The sequence below is a fragment of the Mycteria americana genome, chromosome 12 (assembly GCF_035582795.1).
Source record: "Mycteria americana isolate JAX WOST 10 ecotype Jacksonville Zoo and Gardens chromosome 12, USCA_MyAme_1.0, whole genome shotgun sequence".
Classification (NCBI taxonomy): Eukaryota; Metazoa; Chordata; class Aves; order Ciconiiformes; family Ciconiidae; genus Mycteria; species Mycteria americana.
The window spans coordinates 4,951,660-4,974,772 of record NC_134376.1 but is presented as its reverse complement, the minus strand read 5'-3'; the positions used below and the strand labels follow the sequence as shown (position 1 = coordinate 4,974,772).

The 23,113-nt window shown below is 46.4% G+C and overlaps 2 protein-coding genes across 4 annotated transcripts in view; both read left to right on the top strand.

Moving 5' to 3' along the window:
• Window positions 1–8,369, top strand: part of FOXK1 (forkhead box K1) — a 55,694-nt gene extending 47,325 nt beyond the window's left edge. Inside the window, exon 9 of the mRNA XM_075515644.1 lies at window positions 680–8,369. Within this exon, the coding sequence (XP_075371759.1) occupies window positions 680–900 (221 nt within the window). The 3' untranslated portion in view covers window positions 901–8,369. The remainder of the gene's footprint in view (window positions 1–679) is intronic.
• A 3,557-nt stretch (window positions 8,370–11,926) lies between these two features.
• On the top strand, window positions 11,927–22,998 carry AP5Z1 (adaptor related protein complex 5 subunit zeta 1). Of its 3 annotated transcripts, XM_075515043.1 has the most exons (17): window positions 11,928–12,097; window positions 12,372–12,509; window positions 12,905–13,091; window positions 15,241–15,385; window positions 16,474–16,586; window positions 17,096–17,264; window positions 17,720–17,860; window positions 18,239–18,276; window positions 18,357–18,519; window positions 18,782–18,960; window positions 19,463–19,605; window positions 20,449–20,598; window positions 20,837–20,948; window positions 21,353–21,450; window positions 21,729–21,861; window positions 22,041–22,255; window positions 22,585–22,998. In XM_075515043.1, the coding sequence occupies exons 1-17, from the start codon at window positions 12,057–12,059 to the stop codon at window positions 22,853–22,855; spliced, it is 2,436 nt and encodes an 811-aa protein (XP_075371158.1). In that variant the 5' UTR covers window positions 11,928–12,056; the 3' UTR covers window positions 22,856–22,998. The 3 variants fall into 3 exon arrangements, with proteins under 3 accessions (XP_075371159.1, XP_075371158.1, XP_075371160.1); XM_075515044.1 differs by lacking the exon at window positions 12,372–12,509 and having other exon boundaries at window positions 11,927–12,097; XM_075515045.1 differs by lacking the exon at window positions 11,928–12,097 and having other exon boundaries at window positions 12,384–12,509; window positions 12,880–13,091.
• The last annotated feature ends 115 nt before the right edge of the window (window positions 22,999–23,113 follow it).

The window sequence follows — 23,113 nt, the reverse complement described above, 5'->3', positions numbered from 1 at the left end:
AAATAGTCTTTTTTTTTTTTTCTTACCACTCTTATTAATGGGAGGGTGAGATCTTTGGTCAGTACTGGAATACAAGATTGGGAGCTAGAAATTCCTATGTTCTGATCCCAGTTCTGATGGGAATGCATTTGGTTGTCTGGGGTAAGCTCTTTCCTGCCCCTTTTACAAGCAAGATGTCAGTACATTCAATATTTGGATTCTGATCTAGTTTCCCAACAGACTGGCTGTTCTTACTGTGCAAGCAGGGCTAAAGAGAGCCCTTTAAATTGAAGGCACAGCACACAGATGTTGTAGCTTGCAAGAAGTTCTGATTGTAGGTGGCCAGAGAACTACCTCTCAAAGGGGAGGTGTGCTGTAATTTTAACAGGGGATTGATCCTCCTTTTCTGGGGATGAATGCTTAGCTGGCAATGCCTTGTTTGACAACGGGTAGGAAGAAGGAAGTTCTCTCATGAAGAGGTTATTACTAGTTTGGTAAACTTGCACAAAGCTGAGATTGTGGGGGGAGAGGGAGAGACAAGGCTAGCAAGCCTTTTAAAATGGACTTGAAAACAACACTTGAATATGTGCCAGCTGTTGCATTTGACTGTGATATTTTGTTTTCTTGTTTTCTGGAATAGCAAACACTTGTGCTACTTCATCACATTAATTCTCTTTCTCTCTCTTGTCCTACTTCCCAGCTCTTACAAATCCATTGCAGCTTCTTGCAGCCCAGGCCAGCTCATCCACTCCTGTTGTAGTCAGCCGGGTATGTGAGACGGGGACCGAAGAGACAGCAGCAGCCTCTTCCAGCGAACCTGAAGTCAAAAGACCCCGGATAGAAGAGCCCAGTGGAGCAGTCCCAGCCCAAACTGGAGTCATCACGTCTACAGTGCCACAAGGACAGGCAACCAGTGAATGAAGAACTGGTGGGAAGAGCTGGAGTGATGCGGGGTGGGCATGGGATGGCAGCAGCCCCTAAAGCAGCTTTCAAAGGAAACAAACCACAGCTGTAACAGCTCAAAACATAGCAGATAAAGAGCTCTTTTTAAAGTCAGATTTTTAAATGGGAGGTCAACAGCTGTTAGAATCACAAGGTGCCAAAAAGAATGGAAAACCCCTCCCAAGAGCCCGTACCTGGAACTCTGTTCTGTCTTTACCTATGGGATATTTTCTCCTTTTTTTTTTTTTTTAAAAAAGATTCAAAAAAAATACAGACAACTGATTGTATGACTGCTGGGATATTTTTAACTGTCTTTTCCCCTTTTGGCTCCAAGGGGATGGGATTTGCAGTTCAGCATCTAAAGGAATGTAACACAAATACAGTCTACTCCCTGGAAAGAAAACTCCTCATTTTCTATGCCTTAATACTGTGCTTCTCAGAGCTTTGAACCATAGGACCATTTTAAAAAGGCCACCTAAGGCAGTCAAATGCTGAAAGATGGGTGCAGTATCTTACAACAACAGCATTAAAGAAACATGGTACCAAGCTTAAAGAAAAAGGCAAATGATTCTGGTTTTTGAAATGGAAAAATTCTGAATATGAACGAATGTTTATTTATGTGGGGATTCAGGAGGAAGAGTTACAGAGCTCAGCCACCTGGATTTCCAGATGCAATTTCTCTCCATTCCCTCTGAGGGAGAATAAGATGACAGAGGAACTGTATTAATTTGGTTCCTGTAAAGATATTAAAACAAAGGGTTTTGTACCTTCAATGATTTCTTACAATTATTCATCACTTGCTCTGGACAACAGCCAAAGTATCTTGATGACTGAGGATTGCATGGGGAAGGGTGGCTCCAAAGGGTTCTGTGTGCATTTGATTGATCGCATCCTGTGCTGGAGCGCCAGGTTTTGTTCAAAATAGCACTGTAGGTGAAGACATTGCCACTGTCTCTGCAAACTTGAGAAAATACTGGTTGGTCTTCTGCACTAAAGCAGTCCGCTTTCACCTCCTGTTGGTATTGTGGTCCTCAACTAGATGGACGATGGTCAGGAGGCTGGGGGTGGGTAGGAGTCTGTCACTGACGCTCTGCCATGGCTAACAGCAAAGCTCCTGTGTTGTTCTTCTGAGAGGGAAGCTGAGAGGTGGGGTGAGAGGCAGCAGAGTTCATACAGTGTTTGTTTAATACAAATTCTGTAAGCATGTAGAGACCAAGGCAAAAGAATTCTTTTATTTTCCGTGTGTCAAAAGCCGCTGAAGGTCTTAAACAGGTTTTCCAAATGGAATTTGGAGGTTTCCTTTTGTTGCCTGGCTCCCTCTCCCATCTTTCCTCCCTTGATGACTATTTGGGCTGGCCAATAGGAGGAGGCATTTACTCAAACTGTATTCCAGGCTTTTCATGTAGGACAAGTGTGTCTTAAGAGTAAAGCAGATTTGAGTCACTTCAGCCACATGGAACAGTGGATGTGTGTGATGCCTTGTGATGGGCAAAGAAATCAACCTCTGCGTAGCCTCCAGCTAACCCCTTTGGTTTTACACCTGTTTGTGATCCCTTTGGCTAATGTGTCTTCTGGCAGCACAGCAGAGATCTTTTAATTTAGAAAATGTAATGGCTTTGGTAATGGCAAAAGAGATTTAAGAGGGATGGGATATGTCTTTGGTAGGTTATCCCCCTATCTGTACTGATTTATTGTCAGGTTGCTGTCTTGTACAGTCTGACAGTGCTATTGCAGAGCAAAGAGGCAAGCCCACTGCATAAACATGTTGCAAAAAGATTTCCCCAATGTGCAGTAAATGTTACTGTCAGTATGTCCGTGGGGATTAGGGAGTAAGGCACAAGTGTTCAATGTCTGCTGGAATTTGGGGAGGGGGAGGAAATCCGCAAGGTAACAGCTGGCATCACTTGTTCCCTTCTAGGTTTCCTTTCTCTTTGCCAAATCCTATTCAATAGCCAAGTCCCACCACTTGAATAAAAGCCAGCCATGTTTTATTCTCAAGCCAATTGTTTTGTGAGAAATATTTCTGAAAGAAGGAAAGAATTTCTTCATCTCGTGATTTGCGGTTACTTTCTGCAGTTAGAGGCACACAGAATATTCAGGACAGTTCATTTATCTACAGCTAGGCTTTCATAATTTAGGTGTGTGCCTTTAGTGACAAGTTATTAGATTGGATTTTAGTACTTTGAAATTATTTTGTGAAGGAGGATTGTTACAGACCACAAAGTGATTGAAGCAGGCCAGCCTCCGGCTGTCACTTTTCTGCTAGGAAGGCTATGTGTGGCATAGCAGAAAAGCACATGGATTATCTCTGCTTTCTGTAGCCTTTTCAAAGCCAGAATTCAATAAAATGGACTTCAAGGAAGAACGGGCAAGTGAGAATGAAGCATCGTTTATCTGTGATTAATCGTTACTGCTGGTGATTGCTGGTTTAGATACAGGCATGTCTCTGAAACAGCCCTGAGGCTAGGGAGCTTTCCTGAAGCAGAGGAGTCTTTGGGTTTCCAGTACGTTGGGTGAGTCAGCGCAAGAGCAGCAACCAACAGAATACTGTTTAGGATGTGAAGCTACCAAAGTTTTGTGGATTTTTCTTTACTGCTGCTTTTTTCTTGGAAAGTCTAAATAATTAGGCCCTAAACTTCTGTAAACTAGTCCAGCACCATAGAAATACATCAGCTGGATCACAGTGTTTTCATACACCAACAGCTGCTTTATAGATACCTCTTGAAAGTCCATCCTCAGGTTGCGTGTATAGATCTGCCTCCTCAGTATTTAGAAGAGAATAACACTTTCTCCCTCTTCCTCTTGTGGCTCTCAATGCCTGCTGGTTAAAATGTGAGTTGAGGATAAGCAAATGTCTTAGATCTGTTCACCCATTCTGCTTGAGGTGCCTGGAACTTATCAGTTCATCCTATCAGGGGATTTTTGCTTTATCAGTCTGCTGCATCCCCCTGCTACTACAGGAAGCAGCCATGCCACTTGAATTTTTTTGTAGGTTTGCCTATACGTTGCCTATATCATTGCCTGATATGAGGTAAAATAACAGCTCTTCCTAAATCCTGTTGAGAGCTATGGAAAAATGTGATCCTCATCTGGAACACATGAGATGGGGACATCTTGTTTCAGACCTCCAGATTAATTCTTTCAACACACTGCTCAGTCTGGAAGACAGCACCACTCTTTACGTATCAGTCCTGATTCCCCAGGCTTTCAGTTTTGAGCACAGCAGAGGAATTAAAATTAGTGTGACAGTAGAATTAAGCCTTCAGCTAGAAAGAAAATATTACCTTAATGGTTATATGCAGTACTCGGATTATTTTTAAATTGATTGCCTAACTTGTTTTTGTCTAAAGCTGCATCTCATGTCCTCAATTAATTATATTAACTGAGGGAGGTTTGAGGGGGAGAAGAGTAGGAGGCTTCACTGCATCTTCTGCTGGCTATATAATGAAGGTCAAGGCATGTTGAACATTTAACCTGCTATAACTTAGACCTGAAAAAACTTTAAAACTGAGTTCTTAATGTGTGAATTCACTTTTGTCATTCCCTATTGATTTTTTTTTCTTCCATCTTAGGCAATGATAAAGACTAATTTTACTTTGATTGCAGTCAGTTCATAGCCACTTTTGTTGCCTCAGTTTGCAAAAGCTGAATGCAGTTGTTCTTGGGTTTATTCCACTGGAATTCTTTGGTTACTGTTTTGTCTTGACCTTGGTTCTTGTGATACAGGAAGCTTTTTACAGTGAGGTCAATTTAATGTGATGTAGTGATAACACAACACAGTGCTGAGCACAGAATTGAAGTTCATGATTAGCTCATATATTCTTTTCAGCCTCTTTTTCTTCCCATATTCCTCCCTCCCCCATACCATTAACGCTGTCCCCTGTAGCATATCCAGTCATTTTTATCCACTGACAGGAGCAGCACCTTGCATTAAGCTCTGCCCAAGGACTCAAGGATGAAAATACCTGTGGGATACATGGGGCTCCAGAGCAGGTTGAGAAGGGTCAATTTGGTCACCCTGTATTTAATTTAAATTTCATGCTGTGCTTTAGATGTGCTACTGTTGGGCACAGCTGGTTCAGGAGCGTGTTTTCAGAGACATGTTAAAGCTTTGTAAGAGGAAAGTAATAGTTAAATAACAGTTGAAGCCTTTACAGTGTTTCTGCAATCAATGTCATGGTCTGGCTTCAGGTTTTGGGGGCAGTAAACTTGGTTTTGTGTGTTTTGGACATCTGTCTTGTGTACTGACTTAGAACCGTCACTCGGAGTTAACTTCTACTTTTTTTTTTCCCCTTTTTCAGTAGGGAAATGCAGGCAGTAAAATAAAACACTGAAGCACAGAAGGCTAGGGACCTATATCTAAGCAAGTGAGAGTGTCTGACCTGAGCTTTCATACAGTGTGGTGTGGAACACTTTTCACTGACTGCTGGGGATGTTAAACTGATGTTAGAGCTTTCATCTGTGTTAGCGAGGAGGTTTCCCAGTGAGATATTTGGTATCACTCTGATGTGTGCTAGTGTGTAAATGAATGTCAATGTAGAGTGAAAGGAGCAACATTTCTGTGCCATACCTAGGTTTGAGGATCTTGGATGACAAGGATTTAATCTAGCAATAGTTCTGTACCTTTCCATAGAGGATCAAAAGCTGTTTCTTCAAGCTTACTGCCTCTAAGGATTAAATTCTAACTGGTTGTTTGTTCCATCTTTGTTTCTGAGGTTTAAACTATGATTCATAAATTATAGTTTATCACTGTGATAAACATAGATCACCTAAAACTGTAGTATTAGGGAAGATCAAATATCTATTGTCTCTGCCATTGGCCAGTTATTCTGTATTTCTACACAGCTACAACTTGGGTTGGAAGAAACCTTTGGAGGTCTCTGCTATAACCTCCTGCTGAGAGCAGGTCCAACTAGATCATGTTGCTGTGAGCTTGTCCGGCTGAGGTTTGAACGTCTCCAGAGATAAAGGTTCCATGACTCTGGTCCCTGTTCCACTCTGACCACCCATGAGGTGAAAACTTTTTCTCAGCTACCTAAGAAGAATTTCCCATGCAGCTGCATGTGTTTGTTGCCTCTTGTCCTATCACATCACACCTCTGAGAAGAGCCTAGCTCTGCCTTCTCTGCATCTTCCAGATAGGTAGTTGAAAACACCAGTCAGATTTTCCCCATTTGCTTCCTTTTCTCAAGGCTGAACCAACCTGGCTGTCTTGGTCTCTTGTATACCACATGCTCAAGCCCCCAGGGCATCAGGTGGAATTGCTGCAGAAGGGTCCTGTCTGTCTTGTGCTGGGGAGCCCAAAATTGAACACAACGTACTCCAGACACGGTCTGACAAATACTGGATGGAGTGGAAGAAGAATCACTTTCCTTGGCCTCCTAGCTACACTTTTGCAAGTACAGCCCAGTACCTGTTTGGAATCTTGCTGCAAGAAAGTGTAAGAAACAAGAGTTGCAAAGTGAACTGGAAATACTCTGGATTGCATTTGTACATATGCAACCATCTCTTCTCTCTCTTCCAAGGAAGAGTGCCAGCTTGGGTCTTGGAGCTTTTTGAATGAGAGGCAGTGCTGAAGGATCCTGATCACTTGTAAAAAATACCTGTGCTTTACCTTATCATATGATAGTTGCAATCCAATGTGGAACTTGCCTTGAGTTTCTACCCTGATGCAAAATCTTTCAGGTTTTTTAGTCCTGCTGCTAATAAGTTGGACTAGGGCATTAAGATTGAACCTCTAAAGGAACATGATTAGCTTCATAATTTTGCCCTTGCTGCACACTGAGCTTTTGAGTTTGCAAATGCCATCCTGCAGCAAATGATCTGTCTTAGTTTGCCAGCCCGTCTCGGGCAGCTCCTGTTTCTGCTGCCCATCACAGTTTTTCCCCTCTATTTGTAGTTGTTTCTGTCAACTCCAGAGTCCTTTAATCCAACTCCTAATTTAATGCCATTGCTTGAAGGTCTGCATCTGGTGAGAATCTGTGTGTTAGGTTGCAGTTATACAACAGATCGTTCAGTCATGTAACTTTTTGCTTCCTTCTGGGTGAAAAACTATGCGAAAGCTGCTACTACTATAGCATACACTACTGTTGTAAAGTGTAGCTTACAATGGAGCCAGCTGTGCTGCAGAAAACAGTTACACTACAAGGTCATCTGGATTGCTGGAACTGATGGGAGTGGGAAGTGATGCCTTCTTGCATTTTGATCTGGACCTGATCAAAACGTAGCTGTGACTTCGTGCTGGAGTGCCTCTCTCTGTGGCTGCATAGTGGCTATTTGGCTGCGATTAGTTAGATCAGCATCTGTCTGCTAGGTGGGTTATTTGCAGGATGGCACATGTGTTTGTGCACACAGCTGTGGATATATGCACATATAATTGGTGGAAAATACCTAGCTGTGATGGTGGGCTTTCTCTGTGAGGTTGTCTTTCACGGGGCAGCAATACAGCAGTGAGCATTTTACTTTGGCCTGAGCAAGACATTTTGAAAAATACTTGGTTTTCTTGGAGCACTATATTTAAATTCCAAATTTCTAATCAACTTTTAACCTTTGTATTTATATGTTCAGAAAACTCTTTTGATACCTTTTCAATTTACCAACACTGAATTAAAACCCTTCAGAATGTATGGCTGGTCCTCTCCTTAAATGTCACTTTAAGTTTCAGAGCCTGAGGGTAGTTGTGCCAAGTCTACCCCTTCGCTCTCAAGGTAGAAGAAACCATTGACAATTCATGGGTGGCAGCTAAGGAAGAAACCCTTTAAATATTTTTTCAGAGAATATTAAATTAGATCTGTGTAAGCATAAAATTTATATTTATTAATGTGTGTGTGTGAATGTGTGTGTAAATATAGATATATAAATGGTCCATGACTATTTCTTTCTCTTAAATGGTACTTTACACAGACTTTTATACAGTATGTTGGTAAATTCCCACACCAGGCACTGATTCTAAAAGAATGATGTACCTATATTTGTAACAAATGTGGGCAGCCTGTAGAAGCAGCTTTACTTCAATGATTGCTTTCATTCCTCTCGCAGAGCGGAAGAGGCAACTTGGTACTTGCATCTTCCTTGTGTAGGAGCCCTGCTTCTGGCTTTATCATGCTTTCAGCAACCCCAGTCCGTGCTGCTTTTCTGGCAAGCAAATCCCCCAAATGGCACTAATGAAAGTTGGAATCCTTTCTCGCCTCAGATTATCTCTAGATGCAGTATCAGGGAGTTCTTTACAGATTCTGCTCTGTAAGTAATGGGACCTCATTTCTAACAGAGGAAATTAATGGAGGGTCCATGAGGATGCTTTAAGGTTGAGGAATTCCTGTCTGTCTGTCACGTGGCTAAGCTAACACTGGGGCACTATGAAATAGTTTCTTTTCCTCTGTGGTGAGATTATCCTTCTTTTATGATGCTTCTGTCTCTTCATGTGGCATGAGATGTGTATATCCTCTTAAACAAATGCATATGCGTTTTTTTCTAATGTTCCCATTCACAGGGAGTAAATTTTACCTAACTGGGCAAATTTCAGTTGTGGTTTAAGTCCACAAGGATCACTAAATTCACAGAAGTGTGTGTTTTGACCCACTTGGGCCTCTTGAGAATTAATCTTAAAAGCAGGTGATACTTGGCTTCCTAATCCTAATTGCTCTTCCAGAAGTAGAAATTTCTTTTTCTGTAAGGACTTGAGTGAATGTTTCACCGTGGTTTCTGCTTACTGTCTGGTGGTTGGGCTTTGATACTTAAGGGAGGACAGGATTGGTGGTAAGAAGAGTAACCAGAAGAGGAGCAGTGAAAGGAAACAGCTTTCCTCCTCAGCAGAAAACAGCCCTTGTGAAAACCAGACTTCCCCTGGTATTTGGTTACTGCTTTGTGTCTGCTGCTGAGTTAAGCAATGCCCCCAGTATCCCAGACCCTGGCACCTTTGCCATGATCTAGACCTTTCAGTCCTGCTTCTACCCCACCTCCGTTTCACTTAAAGCAGTCCGAAACGGAGCCTTCCTTAAAGCTAAGGGCAACGTTGAGGAGAAATGTCTGTTGGCTGAAGAAAAGCGAGATTTAAATGGATCAGAAAAAGTAAGATTTCCTTCTGTTTCACTGCCTTGCTGCTAAAAGTCTGGTGCAGAACATCCTAATGTTCTGCTGATTTATACGCCGCTCTTTGGAGGTGGACAGGCTGCTAAGTAGGCAAGTTGGCTCTGTAGCAAATGTATTACTGTAAACCTAAACTTGCTTTATCTCTTTTTTTTTTTTTTTCCCCCTCCCCCAAATGGCCTTGAAGCAGAGGGAACCAGAGTACTGTTTGTAAGATCTTTTTGCTTTAATGGAAAAGACAATGGAGAATGTGTTTTTAAAAAAAAAGTTTCATTCAAGTATACTGATACAGAAAATGGAATGGCTTTAAAATACAAAAATCTTACAAGACCATATGTTGTCTTAGTTTCTGGACATGCCCTTTGTACTGCGAGGAGGCTGGCCTTGTCCAGCCTGCCAGTCAACTTCTGCATAGCCAGAAAGAGCGTTTAAGAGTCTGTAGCTATCCAAAGGACTGTTATTCAAAGGACTGTTAAAAGCTGTTTAGGGATAAATCAAAAGGTGTATGTGAGCAACGGATGGTAAAGCTGGAAATTCAGAGCCAACTCTGAATGTTTGCTTTAAAAAAAAAAAAATCAGAAAAATCTGAATCTCCCCCTGTTCTGCAGATATGCATTCCCATTGAGTCCTAAGGGGAAGGCTGCAGTGAGATGAGGACCTGAAATACCTCCGTGGCTTGACAGAAGTGTTTTGCTACAGAGATCTGGAGGAGCCTCACCCCTTTCACCTAGATTTGGCACTTAATTTAAAGATGGGGATGGATGGGGGAACTAAAGCCATGCTTGCATTTCAGTTCCTGGTGTTGCCTGTACAAGACACCTCCAGCCAGATGTTTTGGGTTTTGTGGGTTTTTTACAGCTGATATCAAAAGTATTTTTTGTGACTTGTTTTCGTTATCAGTGCTTTTTAAAAAGCAGGTGTGTATCCCAAGGGGGAAAGCTCCATCTGGGGCAATGGATGTGAAGTTCATCATCTTCATCTGGCCATGTTGCAGCGCTGCTCCTGTGAGATGCTTAACGGCGCGGGCAGACCGTGGCTCCCACGAGGGGTGGGAGAGTGTCCTGGTCGTGCTGAGGAGGCTGCTGCTCACCAGAGGAGACAGCAAATACGAGCATCTGAGGAGCAGGACCTGCATTTCCACATCAAATGGGATACAGTGGTTTGTTTTTTTTAATATGGAGCCATACTTTTTTTTTAAGTAATTTGATATCTGAATGTGATTTCTAATGTATCAAGAACGTTAATATTTTAAAGCTATAACAAAGTTTTAAATTTCTACTATTTTTTTCATTTATTTTAACTGTTCTGTTACCTTAATTTGATGTATGTGGTTGGGGAATGTTGCTTCTCCTCTTAGCATTTGTTTCTATAACCAGAAATAAAATTATATATGAAAGTAAAGATGCCCTGAAGTTGCTTGCTGCTTTTGAGTGACAAGACTTGCATCCTTCCAGTGTAGTATCGTAGGGGGGTTAAGATTCCTGCAGCAGTTTGTGTTGTACAGTTTACCCCTTCTCACAATGTGAGGGGACAGAGTGTTTTAGTATTTTTTTCCTTTTATTATTTTCATTAAATGCTGTAGGAGGGAAGTATATGACTGGACACCTTGCACTGGTTTAGAGTTCACAGATATCCTACTTTTGATCCCTTGTCTGTTATTTGGGAAGCTGTTAACTTGCAGCGGAGTGAACATATGCGCGTGTGTGTGAGATCCGTAATGCTTCTCCTGGGGATTATAAACTCTTCCTCCAGCTCTAGCTTTCATTTTGTCATGAAATGAAACATTGTTATTTTGAAAGAAACTATTTCAGCATATTTCCCTGTAATTTAGAATTGTTTCATTTAAGCATATGAGGTCAGACAATAGTTCTTTATCCACCTACCTTATAGTTAGGTTCTTCCTCCCTTGTCCTCCTAATGGAGCTACAATTTAAGTTCAGGGTTTATTTTGACTAAAAGTCATTCTGAGCTCCAAAACTGAATAAGAAAAAGACCTCAGTTGACATAAAGCAGCTGTATTTGACTAACTAATGTTTAAGAAAAAGAAATTGTACACAGTTTAGCAAAGATATTCAGCTAGAGCCATTTTTTCTGGCATCTTTTAAAATTGTCCCATCTTTGGCTCCCTACGTGCATCAGGCGTGTGTTGCGACGCAGCCAGAGGGGAAGGCGTGCAGGGAAAAACCTGAATGCTTGCTCCCCTCTGCGCCGGGGGGCCTGCTGCCTGCAGTAGCTCCGACTGTTAATAGCTGGGGTGATGGATGCCGCTACGTCTTCGGAGGGCAAAAGGGAGCTGATGCTCTGCTGGCTAATTGCCAAGGCATGCCGTTAATGAACTTTAATGCCGGGGGAGGGCATAGGGCAGAGAAGTAGCAAAGGGCAAAGCACCAAGCTTCCTCCTGGGCCATGTCCTCCTCCCTGCAGGGTGATGCACAGCATGGCAGTGAGAGCTTCAGGCTTACTAGCAGTTACCCTCCCCTTACTAGCAGGGGAAATGTGAATGCCTTTTTAACCTTTTGGAAGCTCTGAAGACCACCTGCTGAGCAGCTGTTTTTAACACCTCTTGCCCTTTTTTGGAAAGCATAGCCTTTTGAACAGGTTGCAGGAAAGGCTAATATAGCATCTTTCATCGTCACGCTCTTAAGAACCCAAACTCTGCCATGTCTCTGCCATGCGGTGATGTTTCCCGTAGGTTTGAGTCCCGAGAGCTGCTCTCCTCCAGGCCGTGCAGGATGGCCTCAGAGCCAAGCTTCACCTTGGACTCCTGTGGTGGAGAATAATAGCAGCAGCATCTCGAAATAATCGATGAACAGCCAATAGAGAGGATTTTGCCATTACCCCTTCTTCCCTCTTCTCTGCGGGCAGGATCCGGCCCAGTTTCCCCAGGGCTAGGACCAGCCATGCCCCAGCCCCCCCGGAACTTCCCCGACAGCCGGAACCTTCGTGCAGCAGCAGCCGCGTCCCCCCCGGAGCCGGCCCCGTCGGACCGCCCGCCTCTGGGGGGCTGCTTTGGCCGCGCACCGAGGCGGGGGGAGCGGCGGAGCATCCGGCATGTTCACGGCGGCGGCCGAGAGCTTCCTCAGGCAGGCGAGGTACCGGGAGGGGTGCTGACATCCCGGGGTGGGTGCTGAGGTACCGGGGCAGGGCGGCAGGGCTCCCTCGGGGCGGGCCGGGGTCCTGTCGGAGGTACCGGGCCTGGGGCTGGCGGGGGTCGGGCTGAGCGGGAGAGACGGGCCCCGGCGCTGCCTCACCGGGGGGGGGGGGGGGGCTGCACACCTCTAGCCCCGGGCTTCCGAGGAGGGCCAGGAGCTGGCCCCGAGCGGAGGGGCCGCGGCCGGGGTCCCGACGCCCGCTCCCCGCTGCCAGGGAGATCCAGGAGGAGGAGCTGCGGAGATTCGCCTCCCGCGTCGCCGCCCTCCTGCAGGGCCCGGAGCTGGGCCCCGAGGCCGTGGACTGCCTCCAGAGGCTGCACCTCACCGTCGCCGCCACCAAGTACCCCCGCAAGTGAGTGGCCTTGTGTCTCTGGTGTTCGCAAGAAGCAAAGCGTTACTTTCTTGCAAAAAAAAAAAAAAGGGGGGGGGGGGGGGCTAGGGCTTTGAAAAAGTGCCCTGTTTTGAAAACACTGAGCTCGATATAAACGTAAAGCCTATTTTTGCCTTTTTTCCCCCATTGCCAAGCAGAAGATGCCTGCCTCCTTTTGCAGTGAGGGTAACAAGTGTTTGTGCCACTGAGCGCTTTTTCAAGCTGGACTAAGGAGCAAAATTCAGAAGTGGAGATGATAAGATGGCATTAGTCAGGGTTACTGTCAAGGGAGATCATCCCAAGGCAAAGAATATGCAGGAAATAAATCTCTGAATCTTTTCTTGCCTTGCAGTGATGCTTTACTGTGACTCTTGCAGGCTAGATGGCAAGTTTGTGGAACTGTTGCAGACAGTGCTGTGTTCGTCCGAGTGCCCTGAGCAGATTCAGGTGTTATGTGCTGCCATCCTGAGAGAGATGTCGCCTTGCAATGATCTGATCCTCTCCTGTGGTGAGATTCAAGATACAAAGCTCTTGAGCCTGGTATCCTCTGTCCTTTTGGCTCAGGTAAGTGACCTGTCAAGTCAGAAATCTTCCCTTGTCAATACAGATTTGCTTTCTGATTGTTCCCTGTTTGCTGAGCTCAAGGAGAGTGAAAATCAATTGAAAATATCTATGAAAAAGCAGAAGCATTTCCATGTTTATTTAAGGAACCTAATTATTCTGCTTTGTGTAGGAAAAAAGGGCAACTTTTTTGTGGTTAGTATTTGATAGCAAAGACTGCTTAAAATTGTGATATGTAGAGACTGAGGACCTCAAGCCAGCTTGTAAATAACTGGAAGCAAAAAGGAACATTTTAGTGCTAGCTGCTATAACAGACTTCAAGTCAGGGCTGCTTGAACCTGCAAAAGATTTGAGAGTGAATTTATTACTACTACTTTTTCTTTTTATGTTTCATGTTCAAATGTAAAAACATATACATAGAACCTATAAAACATGTGGGCTATAAATGTGGACGGTACTTCAGAGATCTAGATTCTCCATGGAGAAGAAAACATGAGGACCTTCCTGTTTTGAGTGCTGCCTGCATTGACTGCCCTCTGGGGAATAAGCTGGAAACTTTTTTTTTCCTTCTTCTACTTCTTCTTTTACTATTATTGTGCCTATTAAAGATAAAATATTTTTCTGAAACTTCTCACTCTGAGTTTCACTGTGTGCTTAGAAATGCCTCCTACGTTTCTGATTACTCCTCTGAGTTTTACTTAGCTAGAGGAAATGAAAACATAGAAACAGAAATCAGTGACTTACTACTTATGTGCTGCCTTATAAAGCAGTTCTCTCCCATATCCAGTCTTGAGACTGTCCTGCAGTTCTACAATGTAAAAACATACTCTGTGCATTAATTTTTGTTAGATTGCTACTAAAATCATGAAGAGGTTTTCATCAATTTTTGATGTTACTAAAACTTACTATATTTTAGCCATTTCAATATCACTTCTCTAGCATGGAGTACAATGAGCAGCAGCCTCACTCATGAAAGTAGCCACACTTTAGCAGAGCCTTTAAAAACATCTTCTGCATATTTTCATTTGTCACTGCTTTGGGTGGAAAGCATCCTCTTTCTCTTTGCACCCCTGCCTCCCCTTGGCTCTGCAAAGCTGATGTTCTTTTTGTAAAGCTTTTGGCTTTCCAGAAGACTCAGCCTCTGGTGTTGCATTAAGAGCTGGAACCTGCCGTTGATTTGAGTTCACTCAGGTTTTCCTCTGACCAACAAGAGATGGGTCAGCAACACGCATAAGTAGCCCCATCATTTGCAGTGGGCTGCAGCAATGTATCTGCAGGAGGAGTGGGGTTGTCTCTTCCGTTTTCCATCCCCGAACCTTAAACTTCCTTGTCTGTATGTTGCTTTGGTCAATTTATTCACGAGAGAAGCACAGAAATTAGCCCCAGTCATGCGTGAGGTTCCCTCGTGAAATTCTTCACTGGAAGCTCTCCTCCAATTTCCCAATTCCTTCTAGTGGTCTGGTACAAATCTATTAGATGGGGAGCGTCAGAGAGCATTGGTGTTTGTTCATTGCCTTCAGCAGCCAGCTGTCCAAGACCCTGAGCAGCAGAGAAGGTTTACTTTTTGTTGGCATGATGACATTCATGGAGAAGGAAAACTTGTCAAAAGTCTGGGTTCACCTGTCATCTTTGACAAAGTTGTCTTGGACAGAAGGGTTTGACGGCATCTCAGAGCCACAGCTATAACAGCCTCCAAAAGAGGAAGCTGCTTTATTTTCCACATTGTGAGGATATGGACTAACCAGAGAGTCCTAGAACATGTTACAACAGTCCATTTTCTGTTCATAAATTTCTAATTTCACGATTGAGCTAGCAAACTGACGACATGGGGAGTAGTTAGTGCTAATACTGTCTGCTCTAGAATTGATGGATCATAGTGTTTAATTTGAAGACATCCATTGTAGCTGTTAATTTCCACTTCAGGTGATGGTTGTCCACAAACCCGTTGCTCCATCAAAGTACTCTCCCCTCCTCGGATCTGTGAATTCACATTGCAGAAGACCTCTGTAAAATGTGGTAAAATAGCCTGTGCTGTGAGTTCTTTTTATGTTTGACACTGGTATTGATGCCTGAGGGAAGAGTTTGTATGGTATTGGTCTCTAGCACTAGTAGAAGATTATCTGTCTAGCTTTACCTCTGCTTTATTTTTAAGGGAAATAACAAGGCTGAAGTGTCTGCTGTGGGGCAGCGTATTGTAAAACTCCTCGAAAGAAGACTGCCTGAGAGTCAGAATGCTCGGTACCTTCTTCCTGTCCTGTCAAATATCATCAGTCTTTCACCAGAATCTCTAACTGAAGGTAAATATGTAGGAAGGCCTGAGACTACCATCTGGCTGTGATCTGTTTAGTGATGAGAAGGCTCTCTGAAGGCTTTGGCTAGGAGTAGGACTTGGAAACTGCTGTTAAAAGTGACATCTCTGCCACAAGGAAAGTGAACTTACTGGGCGAGATATATTCCACCACTCAAAAATGGGACTGGGCCTTCAGCTGCTTTGACCCCTTCTAGGGGCCAGAGTCTCTGTTCTGTATGGATTTGTATCACAGTAACATGTACCCTAGCTAAGGTCTCCGGGTGCAGTAGAAGTGTGAAATTGTAGCTATCCTGAAGAGCATCAAGCAAAGAGAGAGAGAGAAACAGAGACGTCTGTGTATCTGTTCAAGAGAGCAGCAGAAACAACTAGGGGTACTCTTCCTAAGAGAGGCAGGACTGTATGGGTAATGGTGAGCAATATGCCCTGGTGAGTAAACCGTAGGAGAGCATTCCAGGCTTAAAATAGTGAGGAGCTGCGTTGTGAGCAAGTGTTTCTGAGAGTTTCCTGTGATGTTTGTGTATGGCGTGCAGTATGGAGGAGAAGCTTTGGGGAGGACGCTGGGCCAGGGTGTATGGGCTGGCTGAGCAGGCAGGATTACCTGCCTTAGCTTCTGCGTGTTCTCTGTGAGGGATTTCTGCCTTTGTCTGCAGAGCTGCCTGAATAGATTTGACAGTATTTTTGCACCTTCCTCCTAATAGCAGCTGTGGATGGAGGCAAAGGAACAAGTAGCTCTCGACTGATCTGGTACCAGAAGTCCTTGGTTCCAGCACTCACTCCCTGACTTTTTGTCTAAGAAAACAGACAAAACAATAACGAGACTGACCCTGTGGCTAGGAGTGAGAAAAGGACACAGAGCTCTTGAAATGAGTGTGAGCGATCCTGGACTCTGAAGTAGTATGCGGAGGAGTATAGGGCTTCCACCTTGGGGTACCAATTTCTTTACTGATTGCTGGATCAGAGAGTCAGTGATCTAGGCTGGAGGAAAAGCACAGCGATTGAGGGGTAGCAGGGGTATGTTGCAGAGGCTCCTTCTCTGCCCCATCTAGCAATGACCTTGTGGCTTTCCTTGGACAGAGCAGACGAATGTAGTCAGTAAAAAGATGGCCGACTGGCTGAGGTATGCGAGTATTCAGCAAGGAGTTGCTCAACCCTCTGGAGGCTTCTTCTCCAATCCCCGAACCAGACAGGTAAGTGCTGAGTTGCCATGGTCATCTCACAGTGATGTTTGTTAGTCAGTTACGTGCTGTTTTGGGTTCCCAGAATCAGCTTCTTTTGGGACATGGTAACCTGGAAATGCTGCTGTTCTTTGTCACACTTCATGGGGTAAGTGGCCAAGACACATAGGAAAGCAAAGTAGGAGGATTTATAGCTCCAAGATTTAGGAGTTCTGCTGTAGAGCCAGAGCTTTGATCCTTGAAGTAGTTTTGAGGGGAGAGTCTTTTAGTGACCATGTATCTCGGAGTAAAAGCTGATTGCAAATGAGGCCTGTGTCAGAGAGAGGAGGAAAGTTTGGAGTGTTTCAGCCGGGAAAAAGGATCCAACACAGTTGGCTTTTCTCTCTCTGGATAACTGCCCCCCTGCAGGCCCCATAGTACATATAAACGAGGACTACTTGTCTCTGTGGGCTCTGGAGTTTTCCCTGCCTTCTCACTTAGCCGCTCCCTGGGGATCTCACCTGCTGCATCTTTTCTCGCAGCCTGGTCCTGTCACAGAGGTGGATGGTGCCATTGCCACAGACTTCTTCACAGTGCTCTCAGTGGGTCAGTACTACACACAGGACCAGTGGCTCAACGTGCAAGCCTTCTCCATGCTGCGAAATTGGCTGCTCTGCTATGGGGGCACGGGGTTGAAGACCCCTAATTCAGGTACGAACTGAAGGGCTGCAAGCCATTGTGGGTTGCACCTCCAAGAGTGGTATGTGCTCTGAGATGATTAGGTGGCTGCCCCAGCAACCCAGCAAGTGGCAGGAATATGGGCAAAAGTTCAGAGCTATTGGACTAGAAGCAGGGAAACTTCTGCAGGGAAGGAGGGAAGGAATATCACAAAACCTCCCAACTGAGCCTTACTGGCCCTTCCACGAGGGATTACTCGTTCAGTGAGTCCTCTGGTTTCAGGTGAAACCCCGTGGGTCCCTGAGAAAAAAGGCCCGCATGGTGGGAGACAGCATCTCCTTAGTGTTCTTGTAACACTCCCTTCTGCCCCAGCCTACTTTTCTTCGCAGTACACCTGGGGACAGGCAGCTCCCTTGCTGTTGCTGGGCAGCTGTGTGGGTTACGTTGCCCATGACATGAGCTGATATGTGGTAACCTTTATTCTGCAGATGACAAATCAGGAATGGACAGGTCTGTTATGTCTATGGTCTCAACTACATCCATATCTAGTCGCCTGCTTCCCCCAAAGGAGCGTCTGCGGGAGAAAGCCTTTGAGTACTGCCAGCGGCTTATTGAGCAGAGCAACCGGCGTGAGTCTTGCCACGAACCCTCCTTGGAGTTCTCTTGGTAGTGTTCTTGAAAATGTGTCTGGTTCACTGCCTCTTTGGGCTGGGATCTCCCTCCCTAGAGTCTGCAGTCAGGCTCGAGGCATGGGACCTGTTGCAGCTGCTGGTGCAAGCCATTGACCAGCCGTGAGCTGGGGTGTTGGGAGGGATTTGGAGGCAATAGCCATGTTCTGCCTCCTACCCTTGATGTGCCAGGGGGGCTGTGCAACCTAGTTCTCATTAGCCTGGAATCGGGATCAGTATGTGTTCCTACCTGTCCTGAAATCTGGGTTAGTGCTCAAACTGACAGCCTAATGTTCCTGTTTGGACTCAAAGTTTAACTTGGACTCCTTTCTCCGGCAGGACCCCTGAAGAAAGATGATGGAGACCTGCAGAAAGCTGTAAGTACACAGAAGTGGGGCTTGAAGCTCTGGGAGTTGTGGCTTCCCCCACTCTGATCTGAGTCTCTGCTCTCCTGCAGTGTCTCATTGAGGCGGTGACAATCATGGACATCATCTGCAAACAGGACTCCTCCTATGTGTACCGTGCAGTCTCCTTCCTGAAAATCCTGCATGGCAGAATCTGTGGGGATGCCACTTATGCCAGGGCACTACTGCCCATTGCCCAGTTCTTCCTGAACCACAGTAAGTCATCAGCTCTCACCCCCTCCTCCACGATCTAGTCTTGCATACTCAGCCTTTTGTCCTGGCAGTTTGCTGGCTGCCAGAGTTGGTAGTTCAGCCTTGGCTGTACTCTGGGATGGATGATCCCACTCCAGGAGACCCAGGAGCTGGGGTGTCCTGTTCTCTTTAGAAAAACATAACCCAGATTTAGCTTAGCCCCTGGCGCCCTTGTTGGCAGGGCTGCTGGGTGGGCTGTGCTCAGCAACGTGCTGTATCCTCCCAGGCAAAATGGCAGCTGTGGACTCTGATGCAATCTACAAACACTTATTCACTGATATCCCGGCTCAGCTCTTCCACAACCCATCACTGGCCTTCGAATTTGTCCAGTTCTGCAAAGACAACAGCCAGCTCTTCACTGAGACCTCCAGCATATTCAGGCAGAGCTTCCCAAATCTCTTCAAGGTACAACTTGCTGGAGCAGCACAGGAGAGAACCTGCTGCATGTTTCTGTGCCCCAGAGCTTTCTGTTTGCACCCCAGAGCCCTCCATGTGCTTCCATGGCAGTGCTAGGGAGAGCACGGGCAAGAAGGACTGTTACAAAAGCAAGTGTGAGTTTGAAGAGGGAAGAGGGTTCTGGGTGTGATTAGCACTGCCAGTAGAGGACAGTCTGCGTTAGTATTACTGCAGTGTGTTGGGAAGCGCAGTGAACACAGTTAGGACGCAGCATTTTGTTTCTGGAAAACTTAATAAGTTGCAGCTTGCCAGCCACTGAACCAGCTGCCAGGTGCCTGTGTTGAGCTTCCAGCAGCCTCCCAGGTTTTGACCAAGCCCTTAGACTTCTCGTGATTTTGCTTTTCAGAAGTTACTTTCCCTTCTCCGTCCCTTTTGGTCACAGTGTGAGAATCATCTGGGTGTGTGGTGGAGTAGCAGGGATAGTGCAGCAGTTTGTGCTTGTTCCTTGCAGTTCCTGGCGTGGAACAGCCCACCCCTTATCTCTGAGTTTGTGGACCTTCTCCCATTTCTGCTGGATGCAGGCACAGCCATTGAGATCTTCCATTTGCTGCTTGACCTGCCCTGTTTGACAGCAGCTCTGGACATCCAGCTGAGGTAATGCTACCTTCCCTTCCTCTTGCTTGCTAGTCAGGGTCTCGACGTTGACTATAGCCTAGTGCACGCTTCTCTGAGCCTCAGCTGCCCTCTGGCTGCTGCTGTCACAGAACGAGAGGCATCTGCTACAGTCAGGTTAACACAAAGCTGCACAGATGTCAGCCCGGTTTTCCTAGTAATGTGCTGTGCATGGGAAGAGAAGGTGACTGGCTCTTACACTTCAGTACTGGACTGTCTTTGGGGCTCAGGGAGCTCTTGTCATTCCCTTCTCCGTATCCAGCTGCAAACGGTTGCCACATGCTGGAGTGTCTGCCATGAGCCACCACCTTAACATGGAGGTGTGGGCTACCCTGGTCTTCCCTCCCTGCTCTTACCCCTTTTTTCTGGCTTTGTTCTCTTGGAGGCATACAGAGGTTTCTTCCTGAGGTCATTAGGAACTGTGAGTCTCCAGGAAGATGGGATAGGACTGAGACTGGCTCTCACTGCTGTACCTCTGCTCTTCCTTGTCTTCCCTGACATTAGCAGCTCTTTCTGGAGTGCTTCGAAAAGGGAGTCATCCTAGAGGCAAGATGTTGGTGGGCTTTGATGACTGAGGGATACAGAGTGCCATTTTCCCCTTTACCAGGAGTGATACAGAAGCAATTCTGGAACTATTGCCTGAGCCCGGGAGGTCTGAGCTCATAATTTTCTGTCATCCTAGTTCTCTGGCTTCCAAAGGGCCTGGATTAGACCAACTTGCTGTCCCTGTTTCAGTGGAAAGGGAGTTATTCCATTGTTCAGGATTCCAGCTATGCCCTGGCCCATTCTCATAATGCAGCACATTCTGTGTGTGCCTCCTGCTAGGTCAACTGTTCTTCCTACCTCCGAGAAGGCTGCCAGCAATCCAACTGTGAAGCCGGCCACCTGTCTGGAAGCCTTTCACCATCCCCTCTACAAGAGCATGTTCCAGTATCTTCTCCGCACCAAGTCCGCTCCCGAGGATGCCCCAGAGAGGTAGGAGGCTGCTGTAGGAGACTGCCACAAGGGTTTGGTTCAGCCATCCAGCTCTGGGAGGCAGCCCTGGGATCACTGGGAAAGGCGTAGCCGCTCTCAGCTGGGGTGAGGTGGATTTGATCTTCCCTGCGTTATCTTTGCCAAGCGTTCAAAGGCCTTGTGGTGTGGGGATAGGGAAGGGCAGCCAGGAGAGTAGCTGGGAATAAGCCTTCAACAGTAACTCTTCTGTTGCCCACAGGCTGATTCCACTTCGGCAGCTGCTGGGATCCCTGGCCAGCAGCCCAAGGGTCGTGCAATGTGCGGAGACTGTCCCTGTCTTACTGGAGCTCTTTTTCAGGGTGGTGGCAGAGGTGGGGCCTTTTGGGGGAGTTTGGCTTCTAGTCATGCCGCGGGGATCTCTTGTTATATGAAGAGCAGTCATAGAAGCAAAATTGTTAAGACACTGCAGCTTCAACAGAGGGGTGGATGAGGGGAGGGTGGGATGGTCTAATACTGGCATGTACCAGCACTGAGCTGGCTACTTCATCTGGAGAAGCAGAAAAGCTTCATGGTACAGTCAGGCTTCACACTGATCTCTCAGCCAGCTGTAAAGGAGGTGGGTGAGAGCAGAACAAGTGCCTGATACCCGCTTTGAGCACTGCTCCCTTCCTGCTAGATCAGGCTGTTTCTGTGCTAGCCGTCTTATCTGGCTGTTTAGTTTGGGTTTTAGCTGCTGGAAGTCACTGGTATTGCTGAAACAAGGGCTGTTTTTCAGTTTGCAGACGGGCCGCTGATAAACCAGCTGGTGGTGCTGCTGCTGCAGAGGAGTGACCAGCTCTATGAGATCCCAGCATTTAAAGATGACGTGTACAGGTAGGTGAGATGGGATAAGAGGCCCAGCCAAGCTCCCAGCCCTTCCACTGGCTGCAGCCTGGCATCCCAGGGCAGCCCAAGAGCCTTTTCAGTTGTGGCCCAGTCCCTGCTGCAACACATCTTTGGAGAGTGCAAAATGGGAACTGCACCTTCAGCCCTGCTGGAAGCATCCTGAGTGTACAGCCACGGTGCCAGTGGCTGGGTGCTGCCAGCACCTCCTCAGTTTGGTGATGACCACCTTGCTCGTGGTCTGAGCTCTGCCCATCTCTCTCCTCCAGGGTGCTGAGCTCGCAGCTGGTGATGCTCTGCAAGCTGCACCCTGCACTCATTGTGGAACTGTCCAAGGAGATTCTGGAGTTCTCAGGAACAGTCAGCAACATCCAGAACAAGGAAGCCATCTTCACCCATGTGGTAAGCAGGGCCTGCTTGCTTCTGCTACAGGTTGCTCCAACTGCAGTGCAATCCGTTGGTCACCTTCCCTTTCCTCCTCTCCTCTGTCCTAGCACTGGCTAATCTGATTTGCCATTCCCTAAAAATTATTCGATCCCCTTTCCTTCTGCTTGCCCTGAGCACATCTGCCTTCGCTTCAGGTCTGGGCTATTGGAGAGTACATGTCTGTGTCCTATGACAAGCGCTGCACCGTGGAGCAGATCAACCGGTTCTTCGAGACTCTAGAGGCCATGCTATTCGAAATCACCCAGCTCCGACCGCTGGCCAGCACCCCCAGCTATGCGCCCCGCGCCATCAGTGTCCTTATGGCCACCTTGACCAAGTTGGCAGCTCGCAGCCAGGACTTGATTCCCAGGTGAGGAGGGATGGTGGGGAAGGGCAAAGGGCTGAAACGTGCAGATCTTACGGGTCCAAACACGGATGTTTGCTAGCGTTAAATAATCAAGCTTGGCAACTGATGGAACCTGAAACTGAAAGAGGAGAGAGGAAGCAAGCTGTGGAGGAGCACAGTTGGGGGAAGTGGGATTCATCTGCTGACTAATGCTCTGTGTATCAGGAGGGAGGGGGTGGGTAGCGTCTGGTGTTCACCTACAACAGAGTCTTTTGGGGTACACAGGCTTAAGTAGTGACCTTGCTGAGTGCAGAGGTCCTGCCAGCTGATGTCCATGTCCTTCTCTCCTGCAGAGTGTCCATGTTCCTGTCCAAGATGAGGACGTTTGTGCAGAGCCCTGCTGTCACTTCTGTTTACTGTAAGGAGGACCTTGAGGAGATCCTTATCCGGGCAACTGAGCTCATGAACCTACTGAAAATGCCAAGCGTGGCTCAGTTTGTGTTCACGCCGCCTGTAGATGTGGCTAGGACACGGTTTCAGAGAGAGGTGAATGACTCCCTCCCTTTTGCCCTGCGGATAGTCACCCATCTCCTAGAGCCAGCTCCTGGCTGCATGCCAGGGTGAGGACATGAGGTTTCTGAGTGGCTCCAGCCTCTCTTGTAACTCATTGAACACTGCTGACGCTCAAGGCTGAGGCCCTGCTCTGAACTGGAAATGAGGAACAAATGATTGTGAATGAAACAGAAAACAGGAATAAGTAGCGCTGAGGCTGCTTTTCTGGTCTGAAGCTGTTTGTATTTCTGTCTCCTAGTGCCTGTTGCTTGTCCATCTCCTAAACTTGTCTTGTCTCTCCCTGGTGAGTACGGATTGAAAGTTCCAGTG

Excerpts from the sequence above, each read along its gene's own strand:
- AP5Z1 (XM_075515043.1), top strand. The coding sequence starts at position 12,057 with ATGTTCACGGCGGCGGCCGAGAGCTTCCTCAGGCAGGCGAG. Across the intron at positions 16,587-17,095 it reads CCAATCCCCGAACCAGACAG|CCTGGTCCTGTCACAGAGGT; the intron begins GTAAGTGCTGAG and ends CTTTTCTCGCAG. Across the intron at positions 18,961-19,462 it reads GCTTCCCAAATCTCTTCAAG|TTCCTGGCGTGGAACAGCCC; the intron begins GTACAACTTGCT and ends TGTTCCTTGCAG.